Source organism: Centruroides vittatus, unplaced genomic scaffold, assembly GCF_030686945.1.
Source record: "Centruroides vittatus isolate TY-2023 unplaced genomic scaffold, ASM3068694v2 contig_923, whole genome shotgun sequence".
In the NCBI taxonomy this organism is placed as follows: Eukaryota; Metazoa; Arthropoda; class Arachnida; order Scorpiones; family Buthidae; genus Centruroides; species Centruroides vittatus.
This window is the reverse complement of record NW_027122610.1, coordinates 652,077-673,565: the sequence shown is the minus strand read 5'-3', so window position 1 is coordinate 673,565 and position 21,489 is coordinate 652,077. Positions and strand designations below refer to the sequence as shown.

The following is a 21,489-nucleotide window of genomic DNA, read 5'->3' as shown; positions in this document are numbered from 1 at the left end:
GCCATTTCTTCACAATACCATCAAATGTTAGTAATTTTAACCGATTCATACTCGTACCCAGCATAATAAAATAAAAAACTTAAAATCAACACCTTAATGTTTGCTGAGAAATTTTTTAATGGCCTATAGATGATGGCCTATAGATGAGGCCGAAAACGTTCGTTAAATTAAAAATTTCTCAGCAAACATTAAGGTGTTGATTTTTAGTTTTTTAGTAATTTTAACTTCGGATATTATAATAACAAACCAATTTCGCAAAATTCGTTAATTGTCTGTTGTTATAAAGGATCAGGCATATTAATGTCAACGGAATTCTCTACTTTTGCTTTAAGACTACTCATTTTACTGTGCATAATCCATTTATCGATAGATGCTTCCGATTCATCTATTCTTCGCTCAGTAACATCATCTTCCTTAGTTTCTGTCAAAAGTATTTCTCTAACTTGATCCTCAACCATTACCATCAATTTTGCCTTTTGTTCGATTTGGCCTAACTTTATAATATTTCCATTATCCGATAACGCGTCTTCTTCTTCGTATTCATTACATACTTTCGTAAGCAATCTTCTGTGCCGCTTTTAACGTCTCCATGTTTAAAATAAATAGGCCTAAACTTCAGTTTGCAGCCAAATCCTATGGCAGACGCCAGTTGATCTGGCCTCTCATAAAAATGTCCTGAGGACTGGCGTAGCGTGGGTGTCAGCCGCCCCGGGCGGAGGAAAATTTCGCTCCCCTTAAATAAAATACGGGGAATCCCTACAAGTCAGTACAGATAGTGTTGTCAGTCGCTACAATGAGCAAGATGTCATTGTTATACATTCATTTAAAGAAAGGGGATTCCCCAGTTCGTCACAGAATAAGTAATAAAAAATTCCGTGCTCATTTCAATTGGTCCGAATCGTAGGTGAGACGAAAATATGAAATGAAATGGTTCAAATTTTTACAAGATATTATTATTATTTATTGGCAAAAAATGCCGCCCCTAAAAGTGCCACCCGGGCGGGCCGCCCCTGCCGCCCCACTACGCTACGCCACTGCCAGAGGATTACCTCTCCCGGATTCTATTTCCAGGCTTGCACTTTAATCGATACGTGCATGATTAACGCTTTGAAATAAATGGAATTCTTTGAAAGTATTTATGAATAAATCTATTTTTTACGTCTAATTAAAACGTGTCAAAGGCGTTTATAATATCGCGAAATTCGATGATGATAAATGTGTCATAATATATGTATATACAGTGGTGATATTCAGCGGGTTCGCACAGGTTCGGCCGAACCAGTTGTTAAAATTTTCAGTTTTCCGAACCTTGTTAAACACACGGAACGTTTCTCAGTGGGTTTGTTTTTTTAAAGAATATATTAAAATATACGTATTATACTCTGTAATACTACTAAACTAGAGCCTTATACCCCGTTCGCACCGAGCATTTCAATCTAGATTGTGAGCAAGGTCGGGGACAATGTCTTGGTGCGATCTCTCTCGACTGTTTCAATCTCGACCGAAACGAGGTTTAATCGCGATCGATTCAAGAGAGTTCTTGAAACTAGATCCAGTCATAAGAGAGATCCCACAATCTCACGCGCGCGAGATAATACAAGATGGCCGTGGAACACGTGTCGGGCTATGGACAGCGAAATAAAAAGGATATTGTATTTCGAGAGATGATGACATCTGTCTATTCTCACTAGCGCCATTCGGGGTGAAAAATTTCTCTGCCTAAAAAAAAAGGTCGACAGCACTAATATACTATTGTTACGTGGTCTTCACCCAGGGCTCGTTACGTTCCAAATACGCTACTGATTATTAGATATATCGCAAGAAAAGGTATTGTATTTATTTCTAGCCAAAACTTCCATTTCGTTTGTCGGTGATTGTCAGAGAAAAATTTTCTGCTAGCGAACCCTTTGTTAACTATTTCGAATATCACCACTGTGTATATACAGGGTGGGCCAACGAAAACGAACCGGAGAGTGTTCGTGTTCGTCCAAGCAAATCGCTCGGACAGGTCGATTTTATTATCGAGGGGACATCTTTTGCAATAAAGTTTTCGCGATTCGAATACAACAGATAACAAAAATTTTTAAAAACTCATTTATTTCGAAAAAAAAAATGTTTGTTTAGTTAATATTCAGATTCGCAAAAACTTTATTGCATAAGATGTCCCCTCGAGAATAAAATCGACCTGTCCGAGCGATTTGCTTGGACGAACACGAACACTCTGCCGTTTCGTTTTCATTGGCCCACCCTGTATATAACTGCATGTGTCACGTGTGTAATTTTCAGCTATAAAATTACAGTATAAATAAAGGCGAGTAAATATAAAATATCAAAAGCTATGAGTACAGAAGTGGTTTGCATCGTTATATTAATTCTTTGCATCAATACCAATGCCAAAAGTAAGGAACTTTTCTTTTCGTGCGATTAAAATATTTATATTTTCATTAATTTCGAATTAATTTTGAATTTAGGACCAGGGTACTGTTATTATCAGCCTGATCCAGGACCATGTTACAGATCAATGCATCGTTATTATTATAATATTTCTACTGGTAACTGCGAAGTATTTATTTATGGTGGATGTGACGGAAACGGCAACAATTTCCAAACTTTACAGGAATGCTGCCATTTTTGTTTTCCAAGTAAGTTTACCAATTTCAAATTCTATATTAAACTAGCAATTACTTTTAAAATTAATATATAAATTTCACGCTGGTATTCTGTTTTTTCCAGCAAATTCCGTTTGTCCTGATGACGTTATAATTGACTACGAGTAAAATATATTTATTACACATGAAATATCGTTATTGCATTAAAAAACTTGTGTATTTGTTTATTAAAATGTATTCTTCGTAATGAGTAGAATATATTAAAAATGCAGATTTGCCCGAGGAGGAAATTAAAATCCTAAAATGCATCGCAAGTCCGTTCTAATTATACAGTAAGATGCAATTTTAATACATTTTGATTAAATGTATTTAGTATTTTAATAAATTTAATAATTATGTCGTTTTTTTTTTGCTGTGAATGATATTTTAAAGACGTATTGGTGGAATTGCAATTGCCCACGTATAGTTTGAGCAGGCGCAAAATTAGTTCCGTTAAAATGGTAGCTTATTTCCGTTACTAAGCAGTTAGTTGCTGTGGTATAATGGATTTTCTCCAATTTTGTATTAATACAGTAACTAGTTAAGTAACGCTACATCAGCGTGTAGTCGGAACGAAGCTGCTAGCACCTTTATTTTTTAGATTATGAGGGAAAAAGAAACAAAGAATCATTCGTTCTCAACAATATATATGATTTCTATTGGATCATTTAAAGGTACAAATATAAGGTGAGAATAAGCCATTAATTAATTGCTATGCGAATGTCTCATGAAATTCTGGCTATCACTATAGGCCTTGGACTTAGACGGCCGGATGGCCGAGCGGTAAAGGTGGCAGCCTACCGCTCTGGGGGACCCGGGATCGAATCCGAACGGGTCGAATAATCCCCAAGAATTTTTCGGGGGGTGGTCCGTTCGGATATGTCGGGCCCCGTCCCTCACCACCCGGTCGCCCCATTGTGGGCCTGGCCGAACCCATAATGGGCCTACTAAAAGAGGCCCTCTTAGTGCCCACAGGGCGGAAAGAGAAAAAAGAAAAAAAAAAAAAAAAAAAAAAAAAAAAAAAAAGGCCTTGGACTTACAGATTGACTCGTTGCGATCTTTTTTGTAACTCTAAAAATACTATGTCAGTTATTTTTTCACTGTACTCAATGTAACATAGATAAGACCGACAGCTGTTTCTTTTTTCCCTATATCTATTTTGATTTTTGGAAGAGTTAATCCCTGTGATTTATGTATAGTGATCGAGATGGCAATATACTGCCATCGTTCGAAGTGCGTGTTATGGGAATTATTGGAAACAGATTATCATAGATGAAAGGTCCCTGATAGCTATCGAATTCCACTAAAATAAACAGAGGAAGAGCTGGAGGGCGAGCATTAGGAACATATATAATGTAGCGTATAGTTCCTAGTGAACCATTGACGAGACCTCCTTGCACCCATAAGTTGACTCTCAGAATGATTCTGGCATTAACTGAGAGATTCAAAAACTTGGAGGGACCGAGAGACCAAGAGCTTGAGTCATCTTTGGACGAAGGCAGGGCAATATCTGGAGTGTTTTCAGATGATATATAACAGGCATGGGCAAGTGCGGCTCTTTTTGAGTTACATGCGGCTCTTGCTGAAAGTGCTATCCTTTCCGGCCTTACCATACTATCCACCACGATAGTACAGAACTGCGGCTCCCATGCATTTTGCAAAACCTACATTTCGGCTCCCACTGAACTCTTGCTTGCCCACCCCTGCTATATAAGCAAAAGGGCATCCAATTGACTGCAAGTAGTCTTCATTGCTTTGTTTAACTTGCTCGTTTGTTGGATATAGCTCTACTGCCGTTTGGAACTGATCAAGTTTATCTCTGGATAAATAGACTCGATTTCTTGTCGTCAGACTGTTCAGATCTGTATCAGAGAAATCACCCGAAGCTAGATGTTGTAAGACATCCGTGAAGGAACTATCTGCTCTATTATGTCTATGAGAATTACTAAGTTCAATGAACTTCTTAAAAGAATCAAATGCGAATCTACTCTGTTGGGACATTACATCGTAAAAAACACTCGAGTAGAGAGGAGTATCTTTAACAGGAGGAAGCTGACGAAAATCACCAAACAAATAGATAAAGAATCCACCAAAAGGCTCATCTTTCTCGGGGTTTATCTCTCTCAATCTTCTCTCGATCATGTAAAGCATTCTTGCACCAATCATTGACATTTCATCGATGATGATGAATTTGAGCGACTTCATCTCAATTTGGAATCTCTGCGCAGCTTCTCCATTTAGAGATCGAAATTTCGTACTAACGATAGGAAGACGAAGGAGAGAATGGATCGTAAAGCCATCAATATTGATCGCTGTCGCTGCTGCTCCACGTTTTAAAAAGAAAACTTGTTTAAACTTATTATTCTATAAAGGTTCTTTATATTTGTTGTGTGTCCAGTTAGCGACATTTACCTTTCAAAATTACGTTTTAATGCTTGTCATATTTTCCGACCACCAGATGGCGCTTCTACACGTGCGTGCAGGAAACGACTAAAACTTGACTTCATGCATTTCTTGTCAACAAAATAACTCTGGAATGAGTTGTCCGATCTTGATGAAATTTTCTACGACGACTCATCATCACTCAAGGATGAACTGATTAAAATTTCAACTCTCAAAAATGATCCATACTGAAGAAAAACACCTATATCCAGTTCTACAAAAACGGATCATTTTTGAAAGTTGAAATTTTAATCAGTTCATCCTTGAGTGATGATGAGTCGTCGTAGAAAATTTCATCAAGATCGGACAACTCATTCCAGAGTTATTCTGCGGACAAGGAATGCACGAAGTCAAGTATTAGTCGTCACTACGTTCCGACAATTAATTAATAATTATATATTTAAAAAATAACTTATACTACCAGATGAAAGCTTTATACTTGTGAAATGCGTGTTTCATTTGTATTAAAAAAACGGACTTATTCAGCCATGCTCAAACAATGCGTAAATTGAATTTTGCCTTCCTGTTTATGGGTGAAACAAAACTGATATACAGTGGAACCTCGTTTAACGAGCATAATTTGTAATTCGAAACAATTTTTTCCACTAAATTTATGTAAAATACGATAATGCGTTCCTTGCCGAAAAACAGACTCAAATATTTTATGTATAACGTGTATTCATAAAATATTATGAAATATACATTGTTAAGGAGCGCGAATCATCTTTATCTTTTCTTCTGGCGCGAAATAAAGCAACCTTGAATACGAATTCAACTTGCAGAAAACAATATTACAGATAATATGTCTGATAAACACGCCAAACGATATGCCAAATTCTTGGGCTATGTAAAGGCTATAATTGAATATTATAAATTGATTAATTAGACTAGAAGTAGGCAGTTATGCTGCAATCTCGTATTTAATATAATATTTATAAATAATTAATTTTTAATTTAGACATTTCTAAAATTCAATTTGGAATTGGTCATTAAATTTAGTACGAGATGGCAGCATAACTGCCTACCTCTAGTCAAATTAATTCATTTCTAATATTCATTTATTGCCTTTACATATTCCAAAAATTTGGCATAACATTTGGCGTGCTTATTATATAACAGGCTATGATTCTTGATGTTTATATGTAATAAGTCTGAACACAAGTTTTAAAAAAAATGTGTGATCACCAGCGACAGTAAGATGCTAGATGAGCGAGTGCTAAACACAGACTGATGGAGCATGCACAAAATCCAGGACTATCCCTCTTCTCGTCATTCGTTATGCGAAACGTTGCTCGTTAGCCAGTCATTTTTTAGAACTTTTGATCATTGTGCGAATTACTCGTTAAGGGGCCTAAATGAAAATCTTGCACAGGGCACGGGAATGGCTAGTTACGGCACTGGGTGGGACCATCTGTAACATTTTTTTTTAAAGTTTTAAACTTTTAACACTATAAAATGGCAAAAGCCTTAATTCTGAGTTTAGAGATAAGTTTTATAAAAAAAAACTGTAAATACTAATAACCAGTAAAACTGTCATTGAGTCCGATCCTACCCTCCCCACCCCTCGGAACAGGTGTTGTTAACAGCGTCCCAATGTTGATGTCATTTATGTAGACCCCATAAGGGTTCTTGGAAAATAATTGTATTGTAGATCAGCAATGAGGAAATTGCCGCAGGGCAGTTTTCGTCGCCTAATTTATTATTATACGAAGTAAAAGTAATTTTCCCCTATAAAACTGTCTAGCGAAATTATATAATCCAGAACATTATTTTCTGGTACAACTATCATATAAAATTAATTTCGATTCGTAAACAGCATACTTTGGGATAGCTGTTTGAGTGCTGTCGGCGGATCAACGTATAGAGAAAGTATCACTGTTCTAGTGTTAGCTGTACAATTGGCTCAAAGCAATCAAAGGGAAACTCCTTTTAAGCTTTAACTGGCTATCTACTGTATTTGTTGACATTACTTTAACAAATCACAGACTTGTGAAAGCAATAAATTGCCGCGAAAAGCCCAGCCCCGCCTCCAACCGTCGAAGTGAAACGTAAATAATCGCTATAAATTCGCTTCTTTAATCGTTTTTTTTTATCTCTGATTAACTAATTAATGTTCTTAGACAGTATTTAGGCGAGTAAACATCATTTTAGAACCGTCAAGCTATAAATTTTCCGGGAAAGTCAATCCCCCGCCGTTACGTAATACGAGAAAATATGTAAATAATCGCATGAAACATTACGTATTATACTTGAACATTGTAAAAATAGTCGAAATGCTATAAAAATAATGTATAATACACATTATCGCGAAGAAAACTTGTGTTAATTCGACTCTCCCATTCTCTTCCAGGAGAGTAAATAGAGTCTTACTTGTTAGTGTAAATAATGGCAATAACTTTTCCCCCGCTGTGTACTGTACAGGAATAAATAATTTTTAAAATGTGTTAGATTCGGTACTTCGTGCGATTTAAAGGTATTTCCAGTGTGTTTAATATGTCAAGAAAAGTTTTCTGACAGCAGAAAAATCAAATGTACAAAGGCATTTTTTAAAAATAAACATACAGCATTTGCAAACACTTATCGAGAGGAAGAAGAAAGAAAAAAGGCAGTAGAACTTCAGCGTAAAATGAAATTAAGTAAATGTACATTTTCAAATTGGATGAAATCAAGTAACAATACAACTGCTGCTAGTTTTGTTGCCGCTCTAGAAATAGTAAAACGGGGAAAGCCATTTACGGATGGGCTGTGACGAATCTTGCGATGTGAATGGTATTGCACAGGTTGTACTTGTTAACTCTGACGGACCACAGGAAGAGTTACTTGATATACTGCCACTTACAGGACAAACTCATCAATGTGACGATATAGAATCTGCTGTTATCAATTGTTTGCAAACTAAAAATATTGATATTAATAAAATAATATCAATTGCAACCAATAGAGCACCAAGTACGAAAGGTGAAAAGAAAGGTGTTGTTTCTATGTTTAAAGAACAAATTTTGCATGACGTTTTTTCTTTTCACTGCATAATCCATCAAGACGCACTTCGTTCGCAAACTTTTACGAAGGAAATAACGTTAGTTACAGACTCGGTTGTACAAATTGCAAACAAAATAATGGCAAAGACCACTATATCGTCGGCAATTTTGTGAACTTCTTAATGAAGTCTATAGCCAATATTCTGATCTTTATTTATACAATAAAGTAAGGTGGCTTTCCAGAGCAGCAGTGTTAATTCCATTTGCTGCTTATATTGAAGAGATAAAATTATTTTTAACTGAAAAGATCTTGATCACATTGAGCTCAATAATCACGATCGGTTACAAACATTTTATTTTATGGTGGACATTTAAACACACTAAACAACAAACTGCAAGGGAAGGGAAATACAGCTATTTTGCTTTTAAAATAAGTACTTGCTTTTGAACAAAAATATGTTTGTTTACTGCAGACTTAGATAAAGGCACATTGCTACATTTTCCTATGTTGAAGGAATATCAACAGGATCATATTTCAATTGGTTTAACATATTTTGCACAAATAGTGGAAAATATGAAATTGGGATTTGGTGAGAAATTAAAGAGTTTAGTAAGGAAAGGGCAACCTTTTTACTAAGACCACTTAAAATCAATTCTAATGGATTTGAATATTTCACCTCTTAGTGTTATTGATCCAGCAGTTTTTCAACTAGAACTAGCAGATTTAAAGATCAAGGAAATGGGCAGTTTCAAATTTGTAAATCTTAAAAATGAATTAGAAAAATTAGGGAGACAGAAATCTACTTTTGCTGCACAGCATAAATGGTCTGAAATAGAAAATCTTAAAAGGAAAGATCGAGTTGTTTTTTTATACTTGGAACCGTTTGCCCGATACTTATATTCTATCAAAAACTTATGCATTTGTACTTCTGTCAATTTTCGGATCGACACATTCTTGTGAACAGGCATTTACAAACAAGAATTTTATCAAAAATAAACTAAGAAATCAGCCGAACGGTGCGACTCTGCCGTCTTGTACGAAAGTTAAACTAATGTATTTACCAAATTTTGACAAACTTTCTCGAGAAATTCGGCGACAAAAATCACATTAGAAACTATATATTATTTTTATTTTTTACGAAGTTCTCTATTTTAATTTTTTTATACATACAAGTTAAACATATTATAAAATATTTGAAATCCCAGCATACTGTTTGACCAAAGAAAAATGTTAATTTTTATGTAAGGATGTTTAAAATAATTTATTTTTTACTTTAAATTAATAATTATATTTTATAATTATGACTATTGTAACATTGATAACAAATAATTGAATTGCAATGTATTTTATTACAGTACCTTTATGCAAAGCACAAATAAACCCATTTTAACAAAAGACATTTTAGGCTCAATTTTCAAGAATGTATGGTAAGTATAATTCTTATATGGCTCCTTACGAAAAAAAGGTTGCCGACCCCTGCCCGATTTTTCAACGCTGTATTCTGAATTTCAAATAACCTGTAACGACTTTTTAATAAATACTTCTACATTATATAATAACATAAACTTAAGCAAAATAAGTGCCGACCAATTATTGATTTTATGTGTTTTAATTCTAATGTTCGATTTAGGAATCCTTACATTTTCCTTAGGGAGTATTTCTTTACTTTCATGTATTGAGATGTAGCCTTCATTTACTAATTTCTTCAATTTTGTAGATACCATTCGTTGTATTTCCATAAACAGATCTCTTCCAAGTTTTTCAAAATTTCCTGTTTCCTGTCTTCTAAGTCTCGTAAGTTCATTATTACTATTTGATGTGATTTGTCTGCTTTTATTAGGTAAAGGTTATATTTAAAAAACATTTTTTATTCTATTATATTTACCTATGTAATATCTTGCTTTATATAACCTTTCTTGGTATTAACCCTACTGAGGAGGCCTAATTTTCTTGGCAAAATGCATTTAGGGGATTTAACAATGTAATAAAGTGTTTTTCTCTGCAAATTGGGTTTGCTTTTACCTTTTTTAACTTTTATTTTTATTTCATTATTGATATAATGTTTTAGAATTTTGAAGTTATTTATCCTCTATAAGTCAGAAAAGAAAGAAAAATTGATTTTTCGTGTATTACTCTACAATACAATTAAGTAAGAATTAGGTTCTGAAATTATGCATGTATGTTTGTTTATTAAAGGAATTGATGTTATTAAATTTTTGTTTGTTAATGGTGGAGGTGGAGAGATAAATGGAGGTCGTGTATCATATCTCGAGTATGGTCAGTTGGTTTTAATGACAATTTTGCTCATTAGCATTTACAATTTTTCATAAAACCCATCCCCATCCTCAAAATGAAGGTTTTTGCCATTTTATAATAGTTAAATACATGATGTTTTTAGTATTTTAAAAGATGGTGCACACGCAGTTTTAAATGTTGCTGAGAAAGTAAAGCAACTCATTGCTCGATTTTTCTGTCCTGTAAAGAGATTTGATAAACTGATGAACTTTGTTCCCAGCATAGCAACATTCGTGGAAGAGGAAAATCATTTTTTTTATACAAAATTAACCGATATCTAAGCATCATTAGGTTTAAGAAAATGTGACCTATTATAAAAGGTATTTATTTTGTTGCATACCATATATCTTTTGTATCTTAAAAACTGGTCATTAGTCCTTCCTATCTCTAATCATTTCCAGTAAAAAACTACTGAATGGCCCTATACAGCAGTGTGTCTACAATTTATTGTCAGATTAACATTTTTAGTTAAACAAATCATAACAGATAAAGGAAATGATTTTTTGTAGCAACTCAAAAAATTGTTTTGTCACAAAGCCGTGGGCATCCAACAAAATTTAGTAAACTTTCTCATAGGCACCTTCAGAAGCACACAAACTATCCAAACTGCAATTGATTTCTTGAAAGTTTTTCAAGCATAACTTTATGAACGCATTATTTTCTTTCTCCCATCTGTTTCATTACTGCAATGTCAGTAACCTTCTTTGCATATACCTCGGGCAGATCTACATGGGGACTAATAGGGCATAAGCCCTGGGCCCCCAAGTGTCAAGGGTCACAAAAATTGAATTGTCATAAATTTTTAATACTTTTTCATTAACAATGAGCACTTATCATATAATAAATAGTTAATATTAATAATATTACTAGAAATTATCATTATTATTATATTTGTTTTATTGTTATCAATGTAACATAATTGATCAGTAATTACTCAACGTAAATATTTCTTTATTTCTTTTGTTTTTTATATAAGATATAAAGTTTGTCATTCAACACCATTTCATAAATAAATATATTTCAACTCTGATTTTGATGTTATTAAAAATGAATTTTTAATCCCAATTTAAAGATTCTTAATTTAAGAAAAATTGGGGCCCCATTGGACTTCAATAAGCCCTAGGCCTCAAAAATCCTAGATCTGCCCCTGCATATACCCTGTTCCTTTAAATAACCTTCCCAAAATAAATCCAAAGGTGTCAAGCCATGAAATAGGACTACTTCAATTATCCATCAACCAAAAAATCTAGCTAAGAATTTATTCGCATTTAATCCCAGTAGGGTGATAATCTGTATTCCTGGAAAAACAGATTGGGTTGTGTTCCTTCTAAGTGAAAAATACCATGATGAGTCCAGCATATTGAGTAATTGTTTTATCTGGAAGGAAAATAGTCCAAAAACTTCCTCATGGAGTAGTGTGCCCCCACACACTTGCCTTGGAACTGTCTCGCTCCTGCTCTCAAAATTCACATCTTTTCAGATTCCAATCATGTGGGTTAATTTTGTCCAACACATCAAAATGTGGCTTTGTTGCAAAAGACATTGTCTGGCAACAGATGGGCCTCTGAATATAGTCAAGAATGTTAACTGTAAATTTCAAAAAATAAATATACAGGTCTGACCAGACTAACTTATCAGAACACACTTTAAACACTGCCTATCCATGTAAAAAATTAAAATATATATTTTATGACTTACTTCTTTGTAGTGTTACTCTATAAATATATGTTGTTTTGTTTTATGGTAAAAATTAGATTTTAAATTAATTATCTCATTATATATATAGAACAAATTTATATTGCACCAATCAATTCGTATAAATACATTTAAAATACATATTCATTTAACAATTCAATTCATTTGTCTAAGATTTTTACAAAATTTACATATGCATAATATATAAAAGGCAGATTAAAATAATTATTTACAGATGAAACCTTACATCTGAAATGAGAAATATTAAAACACTATAGTCCTACAATTAATTATTCTTCTAAACGCTAAAATTATTCTTCTATTTTTCTAATTATTCTTCTTCTGTATTTTTTCCAGGGAGATTGCCGATCCACAGTACGATTTTTCATCCAAACAATAAGAGATTAGTTCCCTCCAGTGTTTATCCTACCAATACAAATGAGCAATTGTTAAAGTTTAAAAACCAAATTGATAAATAAACTAAAGAAATTACTTACATTAGACAGAAGGTACGGATCTCCAACGATGATGAGCAGGGCTTGTGCTCGGGTGAGTGCGACATTAAACCTTTTTGGATTGGTCAGAAAACCTAAGTTGTGTTTGGCGTCGAAGTTCAGCTGATCTTCTGAAGTTCGAACCTACGGCATTGAAAATTAATATACACAAAAAGGACTCTCTACATTAAAATTAATCGTACAACAAGAAAATAATTACCGTAGAAATAATTATCACTAATCTCTCCTGGCCTTGAAACTCTTCTACAGAACCCACTTTGCACATTTCAATTCCATTCGTGCTCATCATAAATTTGATTTTTTCCACCTAAATAATGTGATATTAAACATTTTAGGCAAATTTCTTGATACAAAACTTTTCTTTAGTTATTGTATTAATATATGTAATGACATTTATAAATACAAATTATGTCTTGATTTTAACACTATAGAAACTTTTTCCCCGTTTTGCTCCAGCAGACACAAGATCTTATTTTATAACAATTTGCATTGGTCCAAGTATGATTACCCAATAAATAATTCATGGTAATTCCATCATCAAATTAAAATTTCTAGGTAATATTTAAAAATCTATTAAAATTATTAAAATCTATTAAAATATTTAAAATTCTAAATATTTAAAAATAAATAGAAAATTTAAATCAAATGATAGATAACATAGAATAAATAAGCCTACTAAAGTTGCCTTATATTTACAGAGTTTCTAATAAATATTTTAAACTAATTTACATACACTGGTGGACAAAACTTAAGGACAGATGCTATTTTCAACAATTACAACTAGAAATTGAACCACAGCAGCCTGTTGTAAGTGTCCCACTCTCGAGAGTTCACTGAAGCGCCCATTTGCAATGGTGCCATCACATCGCAATTGGACTAATGACAACTGGGCTACCATACTCTTCTCAGAGTCTAGAGTCAGATGAGAGTAGATTCAGTCTATCATCTGACTCTAGACGGCAACTGTTATGGCATGAGGTTAGCAATGCTTATCATCCCGAAAATATTCAGGAAAAAAGATTGATATCGGACTTGCAGTATCATGGTGTGGGCAGGCATCATGGTCAAATGGCCATACGGACTTGTATGTGCTTGATCGAGGAACCATGACTGGCCAATGGTACATTTACGGAGTTCTGCTCTCATATATTTGATTTTTCCGAGGTGCTGTCAGTGAGAAGTTTCATTTTATGGATGATAATGCATCTTGTCATCGCGCACAGACTATAGAGGAGTGTCTTGACAGCAAGGATACTCATCGCATAGCCTGGCCAGCCTGTTCTCCTGACCTGAATCCGATTGAAAATGTATGGGATGCCTTGGAGAGACATATTACTGATCGACAATATCCACCGACAAACCAGGAGATCCTCATCTGTGCAGTGAAAGAGGAGTGGGACCACTTGCCTCAACAGCTCCTGGATCATGTTGTTCTGAGGATGCCATGTCGTGTACAAAGTTGCATCACACTTCATGGTGACCATATTCCTTACTGTCGTGATACTCAGGATAGTTTGTAAGTAAGTATTGTGCATTTTTTGTACAACGATGTCTTTGGACAATATGCACCTTTTACAAAAACACCCTTTTTTGACATCCTGTGTACTTCCTTTGAGCATAATTATTATATTAAATCATGTTGAATATGTTGTCAATACTATTGTTCTCCTCTTGTCTACAACCACATGTAGTTTTTCATATACATGCCCATTTCTTCTTCGTCCTTAAGTTTTGTCCACCAGTGTATATTTAATATGACAATCGTGTCATAATATGGTTCAATTACCACTATCTATCAGAAAACAATAAAAACTTATTAGAGACAACACTGGAAATTGAAGTATATTATGATAAGATTGTCATATTAAATATATGTAAATTTATTGATAACATAAATTGAGTAATTTTTCTTATCATACCACCATAGGTTTATACCTCTTCAGATTATTTTCCAACATACCTGTTTGCGATATGGAGTGATGATACCAATGTCATCTGGTGAAATTCCCAGGATATACAAACTTTTTAAATATTTAACCACTTGCAGAACTTCGTATGGATTAAACCAAGAAGGGCTGTCACCTTCTCGAAAGTTCTCACCCTATTCATACGAAAACTTTTAGAATTCTGAATATAAAATCATTTTTAATGACAACTTTGACTTACCCTAATTCCGCAGAATATCATTGGAAACGTCCTGTTCGGTAATTCTTCCCAGTTGCAAAATGTATTCTGTAAACTTTCGGGAGCAGAACAGACGAGTTCGGAGTCGTAGAAAATTCGTGACGATAACGAAATGATGCACGAATGGGATCTATAATTATCTACAAGTTTAGTTACCTATAAAAAAAAAATTATAAAGTTATAAACCTGAGCCTTTGGTACTTTTCTAATTCAAGATGTGATTCTGAAAGTAATTATCGTACTAGTAATGGATTATAGTTTCCTTGTTCTCGATACTTTTCTGGATTTCTCCGATACAGAGGAAGAGCCATTATCCTTTCTAGAAATGAAATTGTCAAGTCCATTTTCTTTAGAGTAAAAGGAGTGTACGACCGGTCCGAGCTGCTGAGGATCTCCAGCTAGGACAACCTTGAAAATTATAAAAGCATACATTTGTCATTAAGACCCAACAATATTTCTAATAAAAAAACTACGAGAAATCCTGCATTTCCTTTGCCATATCATAGAAAAGCCCGGTTACCTGTCCGTTGCCTGTTGCAACTAATTCCATCGCTAACATCGATTCTGGCTCGGTAGTCTGTCCGGCCTACAAACAAGAAAATAAACAATAAGTTTTATGCAAACAGAAAACACTTACTCTTACGTTCAGTGAAATAATCACTGTCGTTAAATAAGAAATACAAAACCCGAATTACCTCGTCTAAAAATAAATGAGTGAAATGGTCTACTCCCAATCCCAGACTATAAAATTTTCCAGCAGTTACACAAGTACAAACGATAATACGATGACTAGAAATCAAAGACAGTTTGTCTACACTTTTATAGAATGGCTTAACCAAGTCTGGCATAACCTGAAAGTAATCGTCGTCGTTAGAGAGAGATGCTACGGCATCGTCGTTATTCAAATGAAATAATAACAAACCTTGTTGGATCTATGGAAGGCATTGAGTCTAACCAGGTCGTCTTCGGTGAATAAGTTACTTTCTGCCAGACGTTGAACCTAATATTTCAAGATATAGAAATGAAATTATATAAAGATTTCGGATATAAATTTTACTTTTTGAAATTAATATTTCACTTACGATTAAATCTGCAGCACTATTTGACGGAGTGCAGGCTAAAATTCTACTAGACTTTACACGACCGAATATTTGAATAATGCACTCTACCACGGTCATCGTTTTGCCCGTTCCCGGAGGTCCAAATATAACGTAAGGCATGGGTCGGCAAGTTCCGTCCAACACTCTTTTCACTGCAACTTTCTGTCGATCGTTCAGAGACTTGTTATGCCACTTAATTGTCACAGACTTTCTGTTAATTGGTGACCGGACTTCCGTCTTTACCACGGGACAGCAGAACGTGGCATTACGAGGAATGGAATTTATATTTATATATTTGTTGGGTTCTGGCTCTTCCTTCTTTTCCAATTCTCCTTTCTGTGTACAAGAAATTGAAGGCATTGATGCCGCCACTTCCACAAGATGAACTTGAGGTGTTTTGTAGACTATTTTATTTGGAAAGAGAACTAAAATAGAAAAATCAATAACAATTATATCAATATAGATCTCACAATTTCCTTCCGCAATGTAACGTATCACTCACCATTTTCGGGAAGGTTTAATGCGTCTTCAATAGCCTGATGATATCTTCTCATAATCATTCTGAAATAAAGAATAATACATTATACAACTAATATTAACACACTATTTGTTAATTCCTATTTTATTGTGAGTATCCCAACTTCAATATAAACAATGTAAAGTCGTAACATCAACTTTCACAACTGGGAGTATATCTTCTTTTAAGTTCTCCACGTGGATAAAGACACTTTCGTGCGACCTTGTGGCCTGCTGTCTGATTTCATCATTTCAATATAACAACTAGCTACCAACTATTGGCAGTTGTTGCTAGTTCCTCAACCAAGCCATTCGTTTTCCTTGTGCTTCAAATTTCGGATTCACTTAAATACGTCGTTTTATTATATCGTTGGATACATCATTTTAGGTATCTCTATGGGTACATAATTTTTCTCGCCTGCAACCATAATATCAACTGTTGACCTCTGAACTAAGACTATCTAAGAATAAGAACTATCATCTGGAACTTTCTTCTTTTCGACCGGCAAGCACCCAATCTCCAACTCCTCTACAAGGTATTTATCACCCCGCGTGCTCAAATGTAAACTCTCTCTCTCTTGCGATCATATCTCTATAGTTGTTCCGTTATACTGTGTATCGTATGTTTTTCTCAAATAAACGGTTATTTGTTGGTTTAATTAGAATCCGAATGCACTTCCAACCCGACGTCTCACGGTCTCCGTCCCTAATTCGATCACCCGTGCATGTGGTTGCTCGTGTGACCTACTTTTAAAACAAACCTCGCCGCCGTGGCTCATGGATCGACGAGACTCAATGGTGTTAGTCCCGACGAGGCATCAAAGAGGTGCCGACTCTCCGGTCACATTATTCTTTCTGCCTAAAGGCACTAATAAGCCTCTTTTTCGTGCCCAGTATAAGTCTGACCAGACAGTGACTTAGTGAGAAAAATATCTAGTAATGGACAGAGGCGTACGTGTCTGCATCAAATTATGAAAATCTCAGATTCTACTACACAAGCAGTTCCTTAAAATACGCGACTAACGGCATTACTACTTTAGCCACTACCATTAATACATTAACACATAATAATAATAATCTAAAACTCTTACCTGTTATAATGAAATTCTACGTCGTAACTTTCTCCTTTATATATATTATGAAAAATGCTATTGAATTTGACAAATATCTTTGTTTCATCAATCTGAAATAGACAAATCTCATATTACTTTTAAGTTTATTTATTCCGTATAGAATATATTAAAAACAAAAATTATAGTATGGTACCAAATTCTATATATAATTAATATACATTTATTTAAACATATGCTTAAAATTTATTTAAAGTGACATTCCACGTAGCTCAAAAATCTTTTAGAAATAATAATGGTAAAAAAAGCAGTCTGCTTCGGTTCCAATATCAAAATATTCATTTTTGAATTCTAATACAAAAATTCCTTATAGGTTTTTTACACCGTAGCACGTACCTTGTGAATAAATCCTTCGTATACCGGATTGGATTTCTCTACCGGGTCGCTGGCCGTAATTCTGTCGCCTATGAATAGCATGGGCCTGTTTTCTGCCAGTCCCGGTACCTCTAACGTTAAATACTCATTGCAAGGTTGAAAACAAACCTAAAGAAGCCAGAAAGTATTATTACCAAACTGAATTTTAAGATTGGTGTTACTGTTTATCAAACAATATATCATACCTGATCCATACTAAAGTCTTTCCTGTCCATATTTATTTGTATTTCTTCAAGATGAAGCAGTGTGTGAAATTTCTCTTTATAATTTGTTACAGATAACTCCTAATTTTTTAAATAAACTTAATTAATCACAAATAAATTCGTATTAAATAAAATTACGTAATGCACGGTATATTTTCGTAACGAACCTCTGCGAGAACGGACACGTTACGCACGGCGTGTTTTCCTTCCAGAACGACGCTCTGCAATTCTTCCGGAATGGGAAAGGTCCGCAGTTTTCGAGAGAATCGACTTTTAACCCTATTAAAGTTAAGTGCAAAGATTAACGTCAAATGCTAATCAAAATCTCGTGTAAAAGTTAGACAATATTACGAACCCGCGAGGTCTCTCTCCCGGTATCACACAACCCGATGCTTCTCTAAAATTTTTTGGTCTATTAACGAACAAGTGTCTAGGTATAGAAGTTGCGTCGGACAAAGGCAGATCCTGATTTGGATCTTCGACTTTCACTTTTAGAATTTTTTCTATGGTAAATCCTTCAAATTCGAAAAGCATAAGCTGTTCACTCCAACCTAGTTGACTATAGAATGAAATTTTTTATTATTAGACTTTCATCTCTAGTATTTAATAGTTCTATTAATAACATCAATAATTTGTAAATCAATTGCCATAATAAAGTTAATAAGTAAACTAACCTTGCAATGCAGGTCACATTTACGTCGAAGGGCTCGTTCGGAGAAATTAATATTGGATAATCCAGATTTTCGTCGACTTTAAACTGAGTGGTGCCGTGATAATTTTCGTTTGGCCTGCATGATAGCAATACGCAAGGCAAGCAACTCGTATTACTGTAGAAGGGAATCAATTTTTAGTGTTACTGCAATAAAATAAATATACGAAATCGAAACATTTTTCCAAATTTCAATACACGTACCTGAATAAAGCCGTTAAACATTTCTTATCGCCCAAATTAACGGTGCCGAAATTTCCGTTGAAAGATATTTCTATTCCGTCTTCGTCGCAAAGTAACGAGTCGACGCGTTGCTCCGTCGACGGCGATATCGTGCACCTTTACAAAAATTGAAAATCATTGATAATTTGTATTCGAGTTATAACAATAATAATTATAGTAATAAATTAATCTAATATTAAGTTTTAGAATAATCTATCCACACATTTTCTTTTAATATGCTGGAATTGAACACATATGTTTAATATATTCAGTTTTTAGGTTAAATTGCTATGAAATATAATGACTTTTAAGTTATTGCTATTCCATCTAGCTCCGGATGACCTATCGATACGGTTTAATCCCTGGTATCCAATTAACTGATCAGAAAAAAATTAATCCCCAAATGAAAAGACAGAAGAAGAATCAAAATTTATATATTTTACCTTGAACGTTCCAGTTAGAAAAGTCAAATGCACTGGGTCCTTTCTAACTTGTGTGTTAGTGCAAGTGCATTGTCAGAACAGGATTAAGTAAATGATAAAAGAAGGATTTTGCAAAATAACCAAATTCTCATGAAGTAAAACCTCAAAGAAGACACTTGATCTCAATCGGTATTTGTTCTCTTCCCCACCAAAAATGATGATTATGAAAGAATATCTGTTTACGGAACATCTACCTAAAAGCAAACTTAGCTGAATTGGATATATTCTACAGTTTAAACAGTCTCCTGCAAGTTATCTTCCTCTAACATCACTAACCATTTATTAAAATTTTCAACTACATTCACATAATACTCTAACAAAATTTAAATACAAATGTTCTCCACTGGAATGCAAATCCCATCATCCAATGAAATTTAAATAATTTTTTTTTAATTGGTCTGGAAAATTTTCCAACTAAAAGCTTGTGGTATGATGCTTTCCCAAACTATGAAACACGTGAATATATCAATTATCTTTTCATTTTATTATCAATTAATTTAATTAACAATACACTCCGACACTGAATTCTTTAAAGACAAAGCCACAAAATTAGCATCGTTAATTATTATCTTATCAATTAGCATTGTATTAATGTAGAAAATATTCAAATTTGCATGTCTTTCAGCTATAATTGAAGATACAACTCTCCAAAATCATTTTTAAAATATTCATTCATTTATTGTTTTCTACAAATCTTTCTGTATAAAGACAACGATCTATCTATAATATTTATATATAAATGATTAACATGAAAGATTCTTACCCTTTCACCTCTACTTTCTTTACGCTAATTGCTCTCCACTTGTATTTCGTTGCGTTACTTTCTACGGCTTCTACGTCGACCAGATCGCCACATTTTGGAATAAAATTATCCAAACAGACGCCTTTGGTAAAAAATACCTACGAAATGAAGAGTATTTACATAAATAAACAAATAAATAAATCTCTTCTCAAATAATATCTCGTTTAAAATAATTAATTACCTTATGGTCGACGATTCCGCAACCGTTGCGTATCGGCTCTGTAATTTTACCTTCCGATATTTTCCATTTTCTTAGAGGACGAATAATATATTTTTTGTCGTCTATTAATTCTACTTCAACCCAATCGCCTTTTTTTGCTGAATATTCTTTTGTTATTTTCTGTGAGAAATTCAATTATATTAGTAAAACTATTAGTAAACCTTAACTGTGCAATTTCACGCAGAAAAATATTTGTGAAAATGTACATATTTTTACAAATTTATAGCAATTTCTCTATAGTCACGCAATGTTGAAAAAATTATACGCCTATAAATTCCACTGCCGTCCATCCGTCTTTCTTTAATCTCGAGAACAGAGTTATATAGACGAAATGCGAGACCTTACGGGCAAGATTTATCTACGTTAGAACTTCCGACGCAAACACGAAGTGGTGTTATTTCAATTCAAAATTTCCCCAGATAAATGACCGGCACGACTTTATTCTTAAAGGAAAAGTGTGACATATGGTAGCAAGCCACTACTAATTTGAGGTAGAAAGCAAATTGCATCCCGGCATAATTCCTCGTTTTGTCTTTACACAACCTCATACATCACAAATTTTAATTGATAAATCTTAAAGTTGATTATGTTATATATTTAATGAAATATAAAATTTTTCAAATGCTATTCATACACAATACTACAAATATATAATAAAAAACTTACCTTAACCGATATTTCAAGGGTATGGTTAAATACTACTTTATATTTATTCATACGGGTAATATTAGTAGTAATAGTTTTCTTTTCTTTTAGTTCGGTTTCAAAGCACTTTATTTCAAATGTCAAACCGCTCCCCTTGGTTTCCGACTCAGAACTTTTGTAAGTCTCTTCTTCGCAATTTTCGTCCGAGCTTTTCGAATCAAAGGATTTAATGTCCGACGATAATGCAGAGAATGACTTATCAATCTATTTAAAAAGCAAATAAATTGATATTTTTATATTGTTAGTTACAAAAGCAACAAACATTTT

At 33.9% G+C, this 21,489-nt stretch overlaps 1 protein-coding gene across 1 annotated transcript; it reads right to left on the bottom strand.

The window, feature by feature from the left end:
• Positions 1 to 12,369: 12,369 nt before the first annotated feature.
• On the bottom strand, positions 12,370 to 19,685 carry LOC136984582 (RNA helicase Mov10l1-like). Its single transcript, XM_067281637.1, has 19 exons — positions 19,612 to 19,685; positions 18,996 to 19,130; positions 18,757 to 18,909; positions 18,438 to 18,641; positions 18,250 to 18,361; positions 18,065 to 18,163; positions 17,841 to 17,987; positions 17,466 to 17,557; positions 16,361 to 16,419; positions 15,841 to 16,283; positions 15,681 to 15,758; positions 15,454 to 15,609; positions 15,279 to 15,344; positions 15,001 to 15,156; positions 14,741 to 14,914; positions 14,535 to 14,675; positions 12,774 to 12,881; positions 12,557 to 12,697; positions 12,370 to 12,485 (listed from the first exon to the last, which is right to left on the bottom strand). The coding sequence occupies exons 1-19, from the start codon at positions 19,683 to 19,685 to the stop codon at positions 12,387 to 12,389; spliced, it is 2,637 nt and encodes an 878-aa protein (XP_067137738.1). The 3' UTR covers positions 12,370 to 12,386.
• Positions 19,686 to 21,489: the final 1,804 nt, after the last annotated feature.